Source organism: Peromyscus maniculatus, chromosome 1, assembly GCF_049852395.1.
Source record: "Peromyscus maniculatus bairdii isolate BWxNUB_F1_BW_parent chromosome 1, HU_Pman_BW_mat_3.1, whole genome shotgun sequence".
Classification (NCBI taxonomy): Eukaryota; Metazoa; Chordata; class Mammalia; order Rodentia; family Cricetidae; genus Peromyscus; species Peromyscus maniculatus.
In genome coordinates this window covers 25,705,039-25,725,103 of record NC_134852.1, presented here as the reverse complement: position 1 = coordinate 25,725,103, position 20,065 = coordinate 25,705,039, and the positions used below count along the sequence as shown (strand labels likewise).

At 57.7% G+C, this 20,065-nt stretch overlaps 2 protein-coding genes across 2 annotated transcripts; one reads left to right on the top strand and one right to left on the bottom strand.

The window, feature by feature from the left end:
• The first annotated feature begins 498 nt into the window (after nucleotides 1-498).
• On the top strand, nucleotides 499-8,937 carry Calm3 (calmodulin 3). Its single transcript, XM_006991475.2, has 6 exons — nucleotides 499-655; nucleotides 4,641-4,671; nucleotides 6,583-6,726; nucleotides 6,844-6,950; nucleotides 7,123-7,258; nucleotides 7,348-8,937. Exons 1-6 carry the CDS (start codon nucleotides 653-655, stop codon nucleotides 7,374-7,376), a joined length of 450 nt encoding a protein of 149 aa, XP_006991537.1. The 5' UTR covers nucleotides 499-652; the 3' UTR covers nucleotides 7,377-8,937.
• Nucleotides 8,938-13,745: 4,808 nt separating this feature from the next.
• Ptgir (prostaglandin I2 receptor) lies at nucleotides 13,746-18,250 on the bottom strand. Its single transcript, XM_006991474.4, has 2 exons — nucleotides 17,105-18,250; nucleotides 13,746-16,028 (listed from the first exon to the last, which is right to left on the bottom strand). Exons 1-2 carry the CDS (start codon nucleotides 17,870-17,872, stop codon nucleotides 15,633-15,635), a joined length of 1,164 nt encoding a protein of 387 aa, XP_006991536.1. The 5' UTR covers nucleotides 17,873-18,250; the 3' UTR covers nucleotides 13,746-15,632.
• Nucleotides 18,251-20,065: the final 1,815 nt, after the last annotated feature.

Below are 20,065 nucleotides of genomic sequence, written 5' to 3'. Positions count from 1 at the left end.
GCTCGCGCCGTCCCGTCCCGTCCCCCACCCACCCACCGCGCAGTGGCTCGCCCCAGTTTGACGCATTGCAGGGAAGGCCGGACCAATCGGAGTTGCGCTCTCATTTCCGCCACGAGGCGGGCCCAATAGCGGCTCGGCTCACAGAGGGACGCGTCACTCCCCGCCAGCCGGTGCCCCTCCGCCAAAGAGCACAGCTGAGCGGCGGCAAGAGGCCGAGCGCGCGGAGGCCGAAAGTAGTCCTCGCGGCGGCGGCGGCGGGAGCGCGCGCGGGGAGGGGAGGGGGAGCGCGCGCGCGTGCCCGGCGGCACATTCCTGGGGCTCTGGGCAGAGGGGCCGGCGAGCGCGCGCCGTCCCGGCGCGGAGGGATCCGGAGGAAGCCGCAGTGCCGCGGGGGCGCGCGGGCCGGCTGGGGCGGGGCCGGGCGAGGCGGGGCGCGCGCGGCTGCCGTTGAGGGACCGTTGGGGCGGGCGGCGGCGGCGGGCGGCGGCAGCGGCGGCGGCGGCGGCGGCGGGCGGGCGGACGGGCGGCGGCGGCGCGCGCTGCGGGCAGAGAGTGTGGAGGCGCGGACGCGCGGCGGAGCTCGAGCTGCTGCAGCTGCTGCCGCCGCCAGAGGAACCTCGATCCCCGCGCTCCGGACACCCGGTGCCTCGCCATGGTGAGTGAGGCGGCCGAGGTCGGGAGGGGAAGCTCCCCCCAGAGACGGCGAGCGAACCTTGGGCGGCAGAGGCCGGGCCCCTCGGGATCTCCCAAGCGGCCCTTGGGACTTCTAGAAGCTACTTTATCACCAGGTTGAATTGGTGGGACCCCCCCCCAAAAAAAAACAGACAACCTGAGGCTTCAAATGGGGAACACCGGGACACCCTTTCCTTCTACCACCCACCCCCCAAAAAAAAGCAGCATTCGGATCCACCACGGGACGCTGGGTCCCAGAATCACATCCTTACCCCGGCCCCGGGAGGAGAAAATAGGAAACGCCGGCGATGGAGACTTTGGTTCCTGGGAGAATGCAGGAAGCGGTTCCTGGAGGGGTGGCCGTGGGTAGCGGAGCCTGAGTGGGAGAGGGGGGCCGGTCGGTTCCCAGGGGGTGTTCTGCAGAGGAGAGGGTAGATGGAGCTGGGATCCGGGGGTCACTTCTGCATACTAGACCCCGGTGGGGGAGGGGGGTCTCCAAGGACAAGCATTGCTTGGAAGAGGAGGAGGAGGAGGAGGGAGGAGGAGGGTCAGGTGCAGGCTGAGGTAAGGAGGAGCCCGAGGTGGGTGGAAGCAGAGGCTAGAAGATGCTCTTGGAGCCTGCGGGGATCCAGAGGGGGACTGAGGGGGACTGGGGTCTTAGAGATGTTTTTAAAGGAGCAGGGATGTGATCACCGGTAGTGGGGGAACCAGGGAGCCTTGTGGAAAACTTGGTGGGGGGTAGCTGGGAAGGATTCTGAGGTTAAGGCTGTTGCACTAGGAAGAGAGATGGAAGGGAGGGTTGGTGAGGCAGTGTTTTGTTTGGGTCGGTGGCGAACGGGGTTTCCAAGGTGAGGGGGTGGGGGAGGACTTGAGTTTGGGTGGTGGGGGTGAGATCGGACAGGCTTCTAGAGGAGCGACGGGGGAGACAATGAATGGTAACTGAGGGAGCCTAGGTTTCGAGGTGGGTGTCTCCAGGGAAGGGTCCTGCCACCGAGGCTGCTGGTGAGGCTGGGTTGGCAGTGGGCTGCTGCAGAGGATCCGAAGGAGGAGCTGAGAGGTCCCCTTTCCCTGGGAAGAATGGGGCTGGGCCAGGCTGAAGGCAGTGGGAGCGGGTGGGTGGAGTTGCTCAGGTCCCCATTGCGCACTGAAGCTGCATGAGATGGGAGTGGGGTCCAAGTTTGGGGCGCACCCGATGAGCTATCTTGCTTACAGCCAGGAAGCCTAGCCCCCTCGTTGTCCCCTGTAAGCCAGGAGGTGTCTTTCTCCTCCAGCCTCGTGCACCTGCTTCTCCTGGCTGTGCCAAATGACAGTGCAATACAGTACAGTGTGGTGTCAGTGACAGACGCCTGGTCCCATCCCCTCAGGGTGGGGGCAGCAGCGCCTGCTTCTCCAGAGACCTCCAAGGGACCCTCTCATTGGCTTGAGAGCCGCTTGTTCTATCAAGGCCTCTTCCCCAGCTCCCCACAGCTAGAGCTTCTAGAGGCATACAGCAGACGACTTCTCCCCTGGTCCTGCCACCCACAGCACCCCCAGCCCCCCCAGGCTCAGCCTGGGAACCGTGTGCACCACCCTCCCTGGCAAAGCTGGGGAGGACAAGCAGCCGCCACCATGTATCAGATCTCATCCTGCTGACACAGACCTGAGGGCTCCTCTTGCCACCACCCCATCTCCCCCCCAGCAGAACCTTGCTAAAGGGGCCCTGCAGCTTGGGCAGCTGCCAGCAGCCCCACTCCCCGCCTCCAGAGGAGGGTCCCAGCTTTGGCCCTGACCGGTTTTTCTCTTTCTGTGTGTAATCAGCAAGGTATGGGAAGGAAGAGTCCCCGGTAACTGGCCTTGGACTTGGGCCTGAGCGCTGTGACTCCTCCTTGGCCCGGGTGAGGGGCCCTGGCCTTGGGTTCTGAGCTCACTTAACACTGCTTTCTGGCACCCTCTGGGGGCTGGGGCGAGACAGAGAAATAATTCCCTTCCCCTCCCCACCTCAAGCTGCTTTTCCTTGTCCAGCCGCTCCCTGGAGCCTGAGATGAAGGTCTGGGAAGCTGGAGAGGAGCCTGGTTCTTCTGCGGTGAAAGCTAAGGACCTGGCCTGGGAAGGGCCTCCAGCAGTAGTCAGACTCACTTCTCGGCCCTCCGTTTTCCAGGCCAGCAGCCCTGCCTTTCTGTCTGTGGCCTCCCCTTGATGGAGCAGGGGCCAGGGCTCCCGCGTGTCAGGCCGAGTGTCTGACAGGCCCTCCCCAGAGCCAGAGCCACGCCTATTTGCAGCAACCGTGACAGTGCCTGCTCTGCAGCTTCCAGCTCTTTGGGGAAAACGGCACATAGCGGCCTCCAGAGCCATCCTCGGCCATTCTGCAACCTGCCTCGGCCTCCTTGCCCCCATCCCCCTCCTGGTGTCACCAAAAGGGGAAGAGGCCAGGGCTTCTTGCAGACAGCACTGTGTGACGGGAAGGTCCCCGAGTGGGCTGACTTTTCCCATCCTAGGCCCACAGATGGAAGAGAATGGAAAGCAGATGGGCCCCAGAGCTGGCCTCCCCTCCCCCAGCACAGGCTGGCCTCGGGAACCAGAAGCCCATCCTCTTCTCCCTTTCCGGAGCAGCTCGCACCAGTGTCCTCGGGGGTCAGAGCCAAGGGGTGGGCCTGGGCACCTTTGCCGGCCTCAGCTCTCCTTGGCCCGGGCCACAGGTCAGGGTTAGGAAGCCCACCACTCTGAGTCATTTTTGATAGCTGTGCAGGGGACTAACCATTAGGCCTTCCCGTCTACCTTTCTTCTCTCCCTCCTGCGCCCCCCCCCCCAGCCCCTCCACAGACCTCTGTCCCTTGATACCTCATGTTCGGGACTAGGTCTCCAGTTCCTCTCCCTCCAGATTATACAGTGTCCCCCGGTGTGCATCGTTTGTGAATATGGAGGAGGGTGGGCTATGGCTTTTAAGAGCGGCTCACAGTTAGGGATAGGCAGAGGTCTGTGGCCCCTGCTGGAAGCTCCAGAGCCTCAGTGGAATGCTCTGGGTGCCTGCCATAGTTCACTTCCGTTTCTGGCCTGCAGGCTCAGGCCCAGAGCCTGCTGTGGCCTTGTGCCCCTTGCCCTCATGGGAAAAGGAAAGGAAGCCTCATGGACCACAGTGGCCCAGGGATGGTGGAGATTCTTCAGCAGGATTCACACCCCAGAAAAGAAAACCGCCCTTATAACTGTTGGAAGCTGGGGTCCAGCACCCATTCTGCTCCTCCCTCGAGGACCTCCACACAGCCCCAGATGCAACAGGGGCTGTCTGCCGTGGCTGGCCAGCCGCAAGTAGCCTGGACTGAGAAGGGTTAAAAACTGCAGCGCTTAATCTGGAAGGCTGAAGCCTAAGCGGACTTCAGTCCTGTGCCCCCGGCTGCCTGCTGCAGTCACTCCCCGCAGAACAGAATGGTGCTCTGCGCCTGCCCTGCCTGTGAGGGGTGGAGCAGCCTTCCCCCACCAGGGTTCTTCCAGGCCCTGGAACAACTTGGAGACACCAGCTAAAAGAGATGTTGCCACATGAGCCTTGCTGCCCGGGCCTAGCCCCTCCAACTAGGTGACAGGAGCTAGCAAAGATAGCCGTGGGCAGCTTCCTCCGCCCTACCCAAGGACTACTGGCCTGTTTTGCTTTGGAGCCTTCTAGAGCGCTTGATGAGGCCTCTAGGGCAGCTGCTGCTTGCCTCGGCCTCTGGGGCTCCCGAAGTGAAACCTTAACGCTGCATGCACTGCGTCCAGGCTGGGATTGGAGCTGCTCTGCTGCTGAGGCCGGGTGCTTCTTCAGCCTGCCTGTGGTTGTAGCCCGCCCCGGCACCTGACCCGTGGGTCCTGACTGTCCCAGGCCCTGCCTCGGGCAGCCTCTTCCCTCAGCCAGCAGGTGCATCTTAGGAAACTGGCCCCGGCAGAGGGGGCAGGGGCAGGAGGCCGCCTCCAGGGTGGGTGGGTCGTCCAGTGACTTACTCCCCTTCCTCCTTTTCCAGGCTGACCAGCTGACCGAAGAACAGATTGCAGGTGAGTGTGCCACTCTCCCAAGCCAGATCTTAGCCAGCCCCTGCATCTGATGAAATATGTGTCCACATCACCTCATGCCAGGCCTGCGGCTAGAATGTCGGTGTGTGAGCAGAAGAGCTTAGCGGGGCGCTGCCACACCTACCCCGCGGCCCTGACACAGCCCTCGGCTAGGCTGCAGGGGCTGTTTGTCCTCCCCTGACACAGCTCACTGGGGCCTTGGAAAGAACCTCCCTACAGAGCCCACCCAGCTGTCAGTCCTGCCTCCCTTGCTATAGGCTGGCCCTCCTGCTCCGCCCGGAAGATGGCTGGCCACTCCCACCTCCACGTGCTCCCTGGCTTCTCTTTCCCTCCTCCACCCCTGTCTTTGGGCAGCGATAGAGCTTAGCTTCCCTGACCCTACCCCAGGCAGACGGCTCCTTTCTCTTACTCCCCCTGCCTGTGTGGTACAGGCCTGTCTGATGGGCCACAGTTGCCGTTTTCCTTTTCTGTTGGTGCCTGCACCAGGAATCGATTCCTAGAGCATAGGACTTGGTTTTGTTGGTAGCTGCCATAGCCTCAATGCCTGGAGCCTAGTAGACACCCCATAAATTCTTCCTGCACAAACAATAGTCATGTACCTCCCATAAGCTAAGCAAAACCCTAGACCCCGTGTGGTTTATTTTTGTGGCTCTGCCCCCCAACCCAAGCCCCAGGAAGAGCAGCTGCAGGACCGATGGAGCCCTGGACTCTGTTTCTGCCCCTCCACAGCCTGAGGCAATTCCTGGGATATCTCCTAACCACAGGTTGCTGCAAAGCTGACCAGAGGCCAAAGAAAAGGTCTCTGCCCCCAGCTTTGCTGGCTCCAAGACCAAGGTGTTAGAAGAGGACCTGCTTTCTCAGAGTCTCACGTTGGCCTTGGGCAGGAAGAAACCCACCAAGGAAAGCAAAAGATTAGACTTGTTTATTGGTCATGAGCTCATGGGTCACGTGACCCACTCTCTACTGCCTGCCCCACCCCCACCCCCAGCAGCCAGGCCTCGGCACAGGGAGATGACAGCATCCCCAAGGAGACTTGGACTGTTTCCCCGGGGCCCAGAAGCTCGAGTCACAGCTGCCCAGCAGTGCGTGTCCCTCCCACGCCACCTGCCATCCCCAACCTGGCCCTCCTGTAACATAAGCACATGCCTCACTTTTCACCCTGAGCCCGCCCATTAGCAAAATGCCCACCACTCCCCTCCACCACCCCCACCCCAGCCCACACCCTCTGAGAACAGGCTGCCAGGCATCTGTTCTCCGAGGGTTTGGGGGTGGGGAGCTCTGGGTGCCAAAGTGGGCCCAGTGGGAGGGCAGGAGCCACATGCTTCTCTCTCCTGATGCTGTGGCCCCAGCTGTGGTCTTCCCACTCAGCACCCCACTCCTGGGCCTCCTGGCTTGTCAGCCATCTCCCTTTGCCTCCCTCTCTCCCTGTCCATTGGCCAAGCCCTGCTGCAGACCACCCCACAGGCTGCCGCCACAGGCTTGACTCCTCCTCCGGGAGCCGGGAGCACCCACGGTGGGGACTGGGCTGGCGGTGCCCAGCAGAAGGAATGGGGTGCCACGTTTCCTTTTGAGGCTGGCCAACAGCCTCTGCAGCCTCCCCTTCCCCCTGCCAGTCGAGCAGCTAGTGAACTTCAGGTGGAGAGTTGTCTTGCCTGTTACCCGCTCCATCCCTTTGGTCCAGGGCATCATTTGAAAGACATGGAGAACCATCAGAGGACACTTGTCAGGCCAGGTCACTCGGCTCCATGGGCTGAGGAGGGAGAGTGAAAGAAGGCAGGGGTACACTGAGGAAGTGGGGCCCTGACCCAAGGCCTGGCCCCGCGTCTTCCTCCTCCACCTGGAAACAGGTGACTCTAACCTCTGGGCTCCTGGCACATTCCTTTCCCTCCCCAGAGTTCAAGGAAGCCTTCTCCCTCTTCGACAAGGATGGGGATGGCACCATTACTACCAAGGAGCTGGGGACTGTGATGAGGTCGCTGGGGCAGAACCCCACTGAGGCCGAACTGCAGGACATGATCAATGAGGTGGACGCTGACGGTGAGCTCCTGCGAGCCAGCCCACCCACGCTGCTCACTCGTGACCTCGGAACTATTACCCCTCCTACAGGGCTCTAGGTAACTTCTGCCTCCCTCCTTCCCTCCCTCCCTCTTCCAGGGAATGGGACCATTGACTTCCCAGAGTTCCTGACCATGATGGCCAGAAAGATGAAGGACACAGACAGTGAGGAGGAGATCCGAGAGGCCTTCCGTGTCTTTGACAAGGTAAGCAGTCCTGCTCAGAGCCCTGTGACAGGTGCTGGACAGCAAGCCAGAGGCACCTCTGCGCCTTGAGAGCTCCTTCACCCTGATGGGGGGAGGCAGTTGGCAGTCCCTGCCCACCACAGCTCTCCAAGCAGGGGAGCCTGAGTGACAAGCCTTTGTCCCCAAACCCCAGGACGGGAATGGCTATATCAGTGCCGCCGAGCTGCGTCACGTGATGACGAACCTGGGGGAGAAGCTGACGGATGAGGAGGTGGATGAGATGATCCGAGAGGCTGACATTGATGGAGATGGCCAGGTCAATTATGAAGGTGAGTTGTGTTGGGCAGGTCCTCCAGGCCCCCGGAGCTGGGAGGACCGCGGGGTTCGGCCTGTGATGGACTCAACTCTCTCCTGGCAGAGTTTGTACAGATGATGACTGCGAAGTGAAGGCCCGGGCAGCTGGCCATGCCCGTTCTCCTGATCTCTTCTCGCGCTCTCCTCTCTTCAACACTCCCCTGCGTTCCCGGTTCTAGCAAACACCAATTGATTGACTGAGAATCTGATAAAGCAACAAAAGATTTGTCCCAAGCTGCATGACTGCTCTTTCCCCTCCTCCTGACTGTCCCTCCATGCCCCTCATCGCTTCCTTTGGCCTCCCCCTTCCATTCCCATTTTCCAGGCCTGATGCATTCATAAGGTGAACCCATTGCCCTGGGGAGCCTCTGTCCTCCTCCTGCTCCTCCAGCCCGGATGGCTCTCCTCCGTTTTTGGTTTGTTTCCTTCTGTTTGCCCTTCTTTGGGTGCTGGGGTGGCCACCGGCCCTGTCCCTGCCCAGTGGGGAGGGGAGCGAGGCCTTTGCCATGTGGAGGAGCATGTCCTCTGCCACTGTTGCATGCACCCCGGCCCTGTGATTCTGTGTGCAAGCCCAGCAGCCTGTGGGGCAGGGTGCCAAGAGGGGGTGTTCCAGGACTGAGAGTCGAGGAAGTGTGGCAGTGACTGGATGTGACCCAGGATGGGGCTAGGGGGTGGGAGGGCGGGGAAGGGGCAGGAAGGCCTTGGAGGCTAACATGCTTTCACTACTGGAGGGGGACGGACAGAGCGGACAGCACTCGGGTCTCGCTGGCGCTGTTCTGAAACCATCTGGCTGGCTTTCTGAGGTCGGGCTGGGTGGGGGGCTGTCATTGGCCACGCTGCCGATCACACTTGCCCTCATCCCTCCAGCGATCTCACGCTGTTCTGTAAATACCTGGTGCTAATATCCCATGCCGCTCCCCCATGGCGCCCCCAGCCACCTGCCCAGTCCAGGGCTGGTCCAAGAATGATGTGGGGGATGGTCGCTGTGTAATGTGCTGGTGATCTTTTTTCTTCCCCTTTATGCCCCTCAGAACTTTGATTTTGTCCCAAACCTGCCGGGCCAACTAAAGGGTGGGGAGAGGGGAGACGAGCCCCACCATGCTCACAAGAACCAACCTGCAATAAACACTTGTGTGGGCCGCCGCGCAGAGCACGCAGCGGGCACCTCCTGCCCCTCCGTGGTGACTTGGCATCGCTTTCTGCCCGCCTCTGCCCTCGCCCTGCCTGTCCTCCTCCCCAGCGGAGAGCATGATCCGCGCCCTTGCTTCTGACTCTAGCCTCTGGGACGTCTGTCAGTCAACGTGGGCAGTCCAGTCTGGGTTCCTTTCCTTTCTCTGTTCTCCTCTGGCCCCCCAGGGCAATCACGTTGCTTTTGCTGGGACCTGCCCAGCTTGAGACTCTTCTCCATCCCTTGGCGCCAGCCTTGAGGGAGGGAGGGACAGGGCATATCGGGAGACCCAGCCAAGAGCTAAGGGTGAGGGCAGGTAGGCGTGAGGCTGTGGACTTTGCGGAATGTTTCGGTTTTGTTTTTTGTTTTGTTTTTTTATTTTGTTTCTGTTTTGTTTTGTTTTTTAAAACCGGGCAATATTGTGTTCAGTTCAAGCTGTGAAGAAAAATATATATCAATGTTTTCCAATAAAATACAGTGACTACCTGTCTGGACTCTTCCATCTATCCTCAGCCTTCCTCTGTGGACAGGTCGCCAAGGGCAGCTTACTGGGTCTGGGTCTGTGTGTATGACTGCAAAGATCGGCCCACCATCAGGAGAGCTCCCAAAGGCACCCGACCCAACATCAGGGAGGATAGATACTACAGCCAGAGGGGACTGTGGGACCCTGTGACATCGGGAGAGCAGGATGTGAAGGCCAAAGAACAGCAAGGCTGGGTGGGGCAGAGGGTGACAGGTCCTTCATGGGGGACCTCACTGATGCCCCCCCCGGGGGGGGGCACTGACAGCATGTGGAATAGCAGTTCAGCAGAGGGGATTGGACTTGAGCAGTGTGACTCTCTCCTAAGGCAGGCAAAGCACCCGAGTTCAAGGCCAGCCTGGGCTTCAGAGAGACCCAGTCTCCAAACAAAAACTGAAAAGCTCCAATCAGTTGTAAAGCACAGCTACTTGCTGGCTTCCTGTCCTTCGTGAGGCTGTGGGGAGAGAAGGCCCCCCAGCTGCAGTAGTGGGGACGTGTGAGAGCGTGCATGGGAGAGCCTAGCTGCGGACCCCTCTCTGTGGACCCCTCGTCACTCCTGATTACAAGGGCTGGGCTTTAGATAGAGACGACTTCTTCTGGGGGCCAGAGACAAAAGCCTGGGAGCCCAGATTCGGCCCTCTAGAGCGACGTAAAAAGCCAAATGCTGTGGCCAGCACTCCTGTGGTAAGATGGGATGCAAGGATGGTGGAGAGTGCTGAGAGACCCTGCTTCAAAGCAAGGTGGAGAACAACCTGCTGACCACCTGCCCTCCTACAGGATAGATGAGGCCACGTGGGCCACATCCTACTCAGTGGAGCAGACTTTTTCCCTAGGCCCCAGTTTACTAGAATGGAAAATAATTCCTGAAATATTAAAAATAACCTCCAGGTTGTACCACCCTGTGTTTGCATCCCCACCCAGGCCAGGTGGCCCACACTGACTGTGGTGGGCATGCTCTGCCTTAGGAGCTGGGGACTTTGGTCTTTTTCCAGACAGGAGGCCTATGCAGGTAAAGCGTCCCACTTCTTGGAAGTGGCGTGCAGAATCAAGCTCCCCCTCCTATCACTGGGCTTCCAGATGCCAAGCGCTTAACCACAGCACCCCCCACCCCCACCTCCCACCGCCTCTGCCTCTGTGAATCCTTACTGGTGTTTGGGAAGGCTTAGTCCTCGGAAGGCAGGCCACATTATTAGATAACCATCACGCTGCCCCCTCTTGTCTTTCACTCCTGCCAGTCCCAGGGTGAACAGTGAGGGCTGGCAGCTGCAGCTCAAAGCCAAGGAAGGGCTTGTGGGGGAGTCGTGTCCAGGTCAGGCTCCCAGATCTAGGCCAACCACGACCTGGCCTAAGACAGGAGGAGCCACAGGTGCCAGGCAGGGTCCTCTCGCCTCCCAGAGGCAAGGGGCAGCTCATGAAGGTAGCCGAGGCCACTTCTAAGTGTCATTCTCAGTGTGACCAGCAGATGGAGCCGCGAGGACAGAAGGCCTGCCGCTGGGGCCTTGGGACTGGCGCATAATAGTGTTGTGTTATTGTTTCATTGTTCATAATAATTTAGCCATTTCCCCCATAGGTTCTGGGGCACTGTATGGAATTACTCCCAGCGGGTCACAGCCGCTTTCTGCAAACTGTTCTTTAACTTTGCTTTTCTGTGCTGGAGATGGAACCTGTGGTTGTGAGCATGGAAAAACAGCCCCAGAACTTAGTGGTGTGTTACTTAAAAAAAAAAAATCACTTATGTATTATTTATTGGTTTTTCGAGGCAAGGTTTCTCTGTGTAGCCCTGGCTGTCCTGGAACTCGCTCTGTAGACCAGGCTGGCCTCGAACTCACAGCGAAACACCTGCCTCTGCCTCCTGAGTGCTAGGATTAAAGGTGTGTGCCACCACTGCTGCACAGCTACTTTTTCTTTCATTTGGTTTGGTTTGATGTGGTGTGGTTTGAGAGAAGCTCTCATGTAGCCCAGGCTGGCCTGGAACTATGCTCCTGCCTCCACCTTGAGTGCTGGGACTGAGGCCTGTACCACCAACCACACTCAGCTTCCTAGGGTGCTGGAGTTGGCCCCGAGGGCTGGGGGCACACTAAGCCAGCAACTCCACCAGCTGAGCCACATCCCCAGCCTGCCTTTGAGACAGCGTCTTGCCAGGTCACCTAGGCTAGCCTCCAACTTCAGGCAATCCTGCCTCGGCCTTCCAAGTGCAGAGATGAAAGGTTTTTGTCACACGCCCAGCTCGTTCGTGTGTCAGTCAGTCCAATGCCAGGAAGAAAAGAGAGTAAGAGGGCTGATGAGGTGGCTCGGCAGATAAAGGAGCTTGCCACCAAGCCTGCAGCCTGTGTTCGATTCCCGTCACCGACAAAGTGGAGAGAGAACTGGTTCCTGGAAGTTGTCCTCTGACGTCCATGTGCACACTGTGGCATGGGCACACACACACACACACAACATACACACACACACACACACACACACACACACACACACAAACACACACACACATACACACAAATAAGTGTAAAAGACTTGTAAAGAAATGAATAGAGGAGGCTGCAGAGATGACTCAGTGGTTAAGAGCTTTGATTGGCTGCTCTTCCGGAGGTCCTGAGTTCAATTCCCAGCAACCACAGGGTGGCTCACAACCGTCTATAATGAGATCTGGTGCCCTCTTCTAGCGTGAAGGCAGACATGCAGACAGAACACCGTATACATAATGAATAAATAAATTTTTTAAAAAAGAAATGAATGGAGAAATTTTATAATTAATGAAGTCAGAAGACATGGAAGTTGGGAATGGTTAATTGGGAAGGGGGGGTCAGCAGAGTGGAAGAGGATGAGAGGGGGTTCTAGGATGAACTGATGGCAGTACATTGTACACATTGTACACATGTGGGTGACACCCACCCCCAACAGGTGCCTGGGATCCCCCCCCCCCCCCCCCCGCACGCGCACATTCATGTCCCACGTTCTAACTGTCCACAGCACAACTTGTAATTTTGTGTTTGAGGTGCTGCTTCCTGTGACATGTTGATGTGATTATACAACGGCCCCGCTGGACTGTGAGCAGAGTAGCGCCCGACCGTGCCCTTGTAGCCCCTCAGACACTGAGTAGCCTCTGGCTCCCAGGGGGCTCAAGGGAAAGCATGAGGAATTAGGAGCACACGAGAGGCCGGAGAAGCCAGTGAGGCACTGGACCTCCAGGTCAGAAGCAAAAACGTAGCAGAAGCACCTCCCTGCTACTCGGCTGGATTGCTTCCTAAATCCTTAGCCCGGCACAGTCACCACCTCCGGGAAGCCCTCCCTGGTGTCCCTATGCCCTTCCTGAGCCCTGCCCACTCCCACACAGGGCTGTCTTCCCGCACTGAAGAGTGAGCCCACAAGGGCAGAACCAGGGTTGTGTCTGTCCCTGCCATGTCCCCAACATCACAAGGGACAAGCCAAGATGGGTGAGAGGGTAGACACAGGTACACTCTGGCAGGCTGCCATCCTGGGACTGAAAGGGGTCAGAATGAGAGGGAGGAGGAGGGGAAGTTTAAGCATGACCTTTTTTCCATTTTCTAGGGTGCTAAGTGTTGACACCAGAGGCTCACACTTGTGAAATGCACGCTCCACCCCTGAGCAGGAAAACCCCTGCCTCCTCCCTTGTACTGAAGATTGAATGTCAAGCCCAGGGCCCCAACTAGGCAAACGATGACCACTGAACTACATTTTATTTTTATTTGTTTGTTTATTTATTTATTTATTTTCAAGACAGGGTTTCTCTGTGTAGCTTTGCACCTTTCCTGGATCTCACTCTGTAGACCAGGCTGGCCTCGAACTCACAGAGATCCGCCTGGCTCTGCCTCCCGAGTGCTGGGATTAAAGGCGTGCGGCGGCGCTGCCGCCGCCGCCGCCGCCGCCGCCGCCGCCGCCGCCGCCGCCACCGCCCAGTCCATTTTTTTTTTTTTTTTAATTAAAGACAGAGCTAGCCTTACACTCTCTGTTGCTGGGGATAGACCCGGACCTCCTAACCTCCTGCCTCTGCTTCCAAAGCAGGGATGACAAGTGTATGTCACCATACTCCGCTCCTCTGTTTTCAGACAGTGCCTTCCTACATAGTCTAGACTAACCTCAACCTCTCCAGCACCGAGACTGCAGGTATGAGCCCCCCCCATCCCGCGCCCAGTTGAACTTTCTGTTTTGTTTTCGTTTTTCAAGACAGGGCTTCTCTGTGTAACTGCCCTATCTGTCCTAGAACTTGCTCTGTAGACCAGGCTGGCCTTGAACTCACAGAGATCCACCTGCCTCTGCCTCCCGAGTACTGGGATTAAAGGTGTGTGCCACCACCACCCGGCCAGCTGACTTTTTATTAATAATTTCAACTGATATATTAGTATTCTGCTGGGATTGATATGAAGTTAGGCATGGTGAGCTACACCGGTAATTGCAGCCTAGGGAGGTAGAAGGATCAGGAATCCTCTGCTACATGGCAAGTTCCAGACCAGGCTGGGCTCCGTGAGACCCTGTCCAAAAGTTTTTAAAGTACTCTGGGATGATGGTTCAGTGGGTAAAAGGCTCCGGTGGCACAATCATGAGGTCCAGATCCCAGCACCCAAGCAAGCTGGGTGTCCCAAAGCACCTGTAACTTCAGTCCCCAGGAGTCCAGCACCCTCTTCTGGCTTCTGGATATGCAAAGATGTACACATGTGCATTTGAGCTCACACACACACACACACACACACACACACACACACACACACACACACACCTTCTAAGAAAATAACATGAAAGTTTCCAGAAGCCTTCATTATTTTTCAGTATTACATTTTTTTATTGTGTTAAAATACCCGTAAATAAAAATGACCATTTACCATTCTCAGGCAATTATAGATTCAGCGGTGTTTAGGCCATTTCCGCTGTCAGCAGTACTGTTCCTTCCAATACCTTCAGACTGGTCACTTCAGCCTGGTTTGTTTTATGATTTTGTTTGTTCATTTGTTTGGCTTTGTTTTTCCTGACAGGCTTTCTCTGTGTAATAGCCCTGCCTGTCCTGGAACTTGCTCTGTAGCCCAGGCTGGCCTCGAACTCACAGAGATCCACCTGCCTCTGCCTCCCGAGTGCTGGGATTAAAAGGCCACCTTCGCCCAGTTTGATTTATGATTGTATCTGTTATTTGGTTTTGGAGACCGAGTTTCAAATACCCTAGGCTGACCTTGAACGCTCTGTGTAACACCTGAGGATGACCTTGAACTGTGACGCTCCTGCCTGAGCATAGGTGTGCTGGGATTGCAAACATGCACCTCCGCACCTCCGTACCCAGCTTGCCTCAGCCCGTTTCCATCTCTCCTGACACTCCTTGCTCTTCCTGAATGTGATCCGAAATATATTTACCAGGGGGAAAAAGTCAAAACAAATCCTCCTTTGTTTTCTAATTGCCCGTCTAACAATATTAACAGCAACTTCCTTCCAGGTCCCATGCTAAGTTGTTCTTCTTTTTAGGGCAGGGGGCGGGTGTCATTCAATCCTCACAGCACCCCCAACAGATAACAGTGGAAAGGAAACTGAGGTTCAGAGAGGCCATGAGAAAATAATAGACACAGTCTACTCCACATTTTCACGGTGTGGCCCAGGCTGGGGCATTGCCCTCTCTGGGCCTTGGTTCCACCCTCTCTGGAGAGGCTCTGTGCTGCCAAGCAGATGGAGTGGGAGGGGGAATGGCCAGAGGAGCTGAGACATGGGAACCTGGGCGGCAGTGAGGAGCATTTCTGTTTGCCCTCTCCCCTAGCCCAGCCCTCCAGCTGACTCACTTCCCCTCAAGGCAGTCAACTCATTCCCAAGCACCCTGGCTTCTTTGCTCGGGGCCCCAGAGAGTTAGCGCCTGCCGACTTCAGGGTCCCATAGGAGTTGGTTGAATGAGTGAGTGAAATCTTTGTGGAGGTTCTGGAGATGGCGAGTTGAGATCCAGTTCTAAACGGAGGCAGTTGTTCGTTCCAGGATCATCGGGAGACAGGCTTGGGACATGCATCGGCACCATCTCTGGCTTGTACCCTGCACCTTCCCCCAAAGTTCACATGGCACAATTTCCCCAAGCTGTGACATTTCTCAGGCCGTTTCTGCACCAGACACATGTCCAGTAACGTCACCTACAATATAGTGGCCTTCCCTTCCCACTTCCTGGTGGGGCTCAGGACCCCAAAGTCAGATAGAGGATAGGGAATGGGGGAGGGCAGGAACATTTCTGAGGGAGGTTGCTGGAATGGCTTGGGAGAGGGCATTGGCTGTGTGTCCCCTGGGAACCTTGGGTGGGCATCCAGGGCCCCCCTTGGTGGAAGCGGAGAGCAGACACTCTAACCCCAGCAGACTGGAGTCCACGGAAGCCGCTGGAAATTTTTCTGCTCCCTAAATATTTAGACAGTGAGACAGATGGGGGAGCCCAGGGCCAGAGCAGCCTGGCCAGGCCCCGGTTATTTTGAGAGAATCCTTCTCAAGAGCCACAGAACATGCCTCCATCATCCCTCACCCTCTTCCCAAGGTCTGTAGCCACCGTCCCAAAGGAGGAAAAGGGCAGCAGACACTCCCAGACTTTGGGGGTCAAATATGTGGCTCCCACCATCTCCAGTTGAGTCCCTGATCTTCTGGCTTCTGGTCCTGCGACACCGGGGGCCCAGGCTGGCATGCAGGACCAGCCTAGGTGTCAGCAGAGGGAGCAAGCCACCATGGCGTCTCTTTTGGATGGCTTTCCCACAGAGCAGCTATCGCCACCAGCCGGAGGCACAGCAGTCAATGGTGCCACCTGCCCAGTGCCCCAGGATGTCAGGGGCACCCAGTTCCGTTCCTTATCCTGGAGAGCAGTGGGAGCCAGTGTGTCTCTTCTCTCCGACGCAGACCGGGAAAGGGGTGTCTGCAAGTCCCCGTGGACAGAACGGGCACACAGGCAACATAACCCAAGCTTGAGTCGCTGGAAGACAGCCTTCCGGAAAAGGATGAAGACCCAGGGGTCCAGGATGGGGTTGAAGGCATTGAAGCGGAAGGCGAGGAGATCCCCCATCTCACTGCTGTCCGGGGCAATGGCCTGGGTGAAGCCTCGGATCTGAGGGGCAGGGCAGATGCATCACTGACTTGCCCTCCGCCACCCTTACACCCTACCTCCCACTTCTTGCCCTCAGGGATGAGGAGTTGGTGTCAGGTTGAAAGGGAAGGAAATGAGATAAGATGAAGAAAGATATAGACCGGGTTGCTAATGTGTGCGTGCATCCGGAGAGCAGAGGGCAGAAAAGCCCCCAGGAAACAGCTGACAACTGGCGAGGGAAGACGGGCTGGGGCAAAGGGCACCTACCCACCTGCCAGAACCCCGCTTTGCAGCCAAGGCAACCTCCGCCAACCCACACAGATGCCTAAGCCCTCTGGAGCGCCCGAAACCCCATGCGGAGCCACCCTTGGGGATGGGGCTGGCAGTCACTGTTAACCCTCTAAAGGTTTAAACACCCGCAATCCATGCCAACCCCTATTCTGAGACCCAGCCTAGAGATGTGGCTGGAGGGTGTCACCCGCAGCAGCCGCTATGGCGGGAGGGTCGGTTCCTGTGGGAAGCTGTGGGAGTGGGAAGCTAAAAGGATGGGGGAAAGGCCAGGGTGGGGTCTGGGCTCAGGGAGTGGGGACTCGGAGAGAGCCAGGATGGCGACTTTCTCTGTCTGTGTGATCACGGGCAGGCAACGCACACTATCGTCCTTCTGCAAAAGAGGGCAACCGGACAGGACCTTGGTGTCATTTCCTGGCCGGTGCTTCTGAAATGATTGTGAAAGGTCAATTTGAAATTTATCTGAAGAGGCATTTGGAAGCCACTGAGCGCTGTTGTCAGCAGAAAGCAAGTGTTCATGAACTGTGCGGATTCTGTTATGGCGTCAATGATGTCTTTGATTGGGAAGCAAGGGCTGAGAGGGGACAGGGGGACAGCTAAGGGCTGGGGGGCGTCTAGTGGAGCAAAAGAAAGTGGAGAGACTTCTTAGGGTGGGTAGGAGTCATTGGATGGTACACAAAGTCACCGCCTCACCCTTTTTGAGCCTCAGTTTCCACATCTGCCAAGTGGGCATGACAGATGAAGAGCAGAGGCTGGCGCTGCCCTCCTCCGCTCCCCCTCCCCGCACCTCAGTTCCAAGAGACACTCACCGTGAGAGGCAGGGAACACACAGCCATGATGCCCGTCATGAGGGCCAACAGAATCAGGTGGTCAACTTCGTCCTCTCGCGCCCGAGAGGTCGGCACCAATGAGCCGTGGTGGCGTCTCTGCTGGCGGTACATGTGGCAGAGGCTGAGGGTGACGGAGCCGTTGCAGAAGAAGATGGAAGTCACCAGCAGGGCCACGAGACTGGCGTACGCCAGGGAGAAGGCACAGCCACCGGGCTGGGTGGAGCGCATACGGATGAAGCACCAGCTCCCGGGACAGTACTGCTGATGCTCGCCCAGGCCCATCAGGGGCAGTGAGCAGAAGAGGCAACAGAAAGCGTAGATGGCAGGCAGCGCCAGGCGGGCACAGCGTGGCGCGTCCAGCTGGGCGTACAGGTAGGGGTGACTGAGTGCCAGGCATCGCTCCACAGCCATGGCAAAGAGGATGAGCGTGGAGGCCAGGCCAAAGAAAGTCATGGCAAAGGCAAACGTGTCGCACAGCGCTGACCCGCCGTGGGCCAGGCCCAGCAGGGAGCTGTTCCGAGCATAGGCCACGAACACCGCGGGGCTCAAGAAGCACGTGCCCAGCAGATCCGTCACCGCCAGCCCAGTGACCAGCACTGCAAAGGCCGATGGGTGTGACTTCCGCCTCGCGCCCAGGATGCCCAGGGCCAGCCCGTTGCCCACCACTCCGGCCACGAACATCAGGGTGCTGGTGGCAGGTCCTACCGAGTCTCGCACGTAGGTGAGGTTCCGGCAAGAATCTGCCATGCCCTGCCACTCTCCGATGCCCGCAAGGAGAGGAGGGCTCCCAGGGGTGGCAGGAGGCGGGGTGGTCCCACGGCTGGCCACAGTCGTCACAGCAGCCGGGATCGGCCAGCCGATCCCCAGTTTCCAGAGCGCTTTTCGGTCTCCTGTTTCTTCCCTCCTGTCACCCCTTCCTTCTGCCGGTGTCTCCTGCGTCGTCCTCTGGACCCACTCACTACCCCCAGTCCCTCCCTCTGCAGTTCTCTGCCTTTACATTGCTGCTTTCTGGACCCTCCGGCACCTCTGCCTTCTCCCTGTCGCTCCTGACCCTCAGACTCCTCCTGTCTGCGGGGTCTGTGTCGGTCTGTCAGCTTCTCCCTCCAGGGCCCGCCCTCCCTCCTCATCTTGCTGGCCGCCCCAGCTTTTTTCATTTCCTCTCTGCCCCGCCCTCCTCCCCCTAGGCTGGTCTCCAGAGGCCCCCTTGGGCTCCCTGCCTGCTTTCCCTGGCTGGTACCCCCATCCCCTGCTCTGAGCATCCATCCCTTGCCTCTGCCTCTCCCCCTGTCCCCTCCTCACACAGTTCCCAGCACAGTCACCTGCAGCCACCACCCCACACCCAGCCTCCGCTGATTCTCACACCCTCCGGCAACTCTCTCTCTCTCTCTCTCTCTCTCTCTCTCTCTCTCTCTCTCTCTCTCTCTCTCTCTCTGCGTGTCTCTGTCTCTCCTCTCTCCCCTTCTCTCTCTGTTCATATCTCAGTCCCTGTTTCATGTCACCCAGGTTCAGAGGCCCCCCTGGGAGCCAGGCAGGCCCTAGAGCTGAGTGGTTCTCCAGCTTGACTGGGGCCTGAGCTGTCTGTGAGTGGCGGCCTGCGAGAGCTATTCTGGGCTTCAGGCCCTGGGGTTAGGGCCCGGCCCTGGGATTGAGAAATGATCAGGAAATTCCTCCATGATGTAGTGTTTCCAGGCATCACAGAGAACCCTGGTCCCCGGACACAATTCACTCCTTCCAGGAGCTGAGGAAGGAGGCAGCCCTGCTGGACCTCATCCCTGGACCCCTAGCTTAGGATCCCAGAGTCCCGTGTTAGGACACACAGTCCATGCATGGTCTCCAGCTCACAGGAGACCCACATTTGGTGACCCACCATTAAAGGCTGACCTCTTGCTTCTCACCAGAGCCCTTCCAGGCCCCAGGCCAAGAGCTGATGACATTGACCTCCAACAATAACACTTTGACGATGGATAGCCACCTCAGGCTCCAGCATCGCTCCCACACACAAGGCTGCTGCTCATCTTCTCTCACATACCCCGATAACATCTCCCTCGGGCCAGAGTGTCAACCCGGCAGTCATGTGACCTCCTCACTGACTCCACAGTAGTTCCTATTGTCTCATGGCTGACAAAGGCCAAAGGGGACCTTGGGGACCCCCAGTCACCCTTGGTGGCCTTTTTTGTTGTTGCTTTTTTTGAGGCAGGGTTTCTCTGTGCAGCCTTGGCTGTCCTGGAACTGGCTTTGTAGACCAGGCTGGCCTTGAACTCACAGAGACCCATCTGCCTCTGCCTGCCGAGTGCTGGGATTAAAGACGTGCGCCGCCACCACCTCCTGGCCCTTTGTGGCTTTTTTATCTGTTCTTGCTGTTGTTCTGCTCTGTTTTTGCGGCAAGATCTCAGGTGACCTGGGCTGGCCTCTAATTTTCTGTGTGACCAAAAATAATCTTAAACTTAAAAAAAATGATGCATGCATGCATATATGTGTGTGTTTGTGTGTGCGCGTGCCCATGCCATGCTGCACATGTAGAAGTCAGAGGACAACTTGCAGGAGTCAGTTCTCTCTCTTTGGGTCCTGGGGGTCAAAGTCAGGTCTTCTGCTTGGCAGCAAGCCCAGCATTTGTTTGTTTGTTTGTTTTTTTCCTGTTTGTTTATGTGAGGCGAGTTCTTACTACGTAGCCCAGGCTGGCCTCTTGGAAATTCTGTTGCCTCCATCCCCAGTGTGCTAGCATTAACATTCTCTGCCCCGCCCACCCGGGTGTGACACCCTTGTTTTTCAGGGAGACAGTTTTAGTAAAGAGGTTTCACATCCATGTGACTTTCATTTCTGTACCAAAGTGACCACTTTCCTGATGCACGATGGCCCTGGGCAAGGGCAGAAGGTTGATTTATTCCAGTCTCCTCCACCATGATATGAGTCCCACCAGGCTTCCAGGCCTGTGGCTGAGTG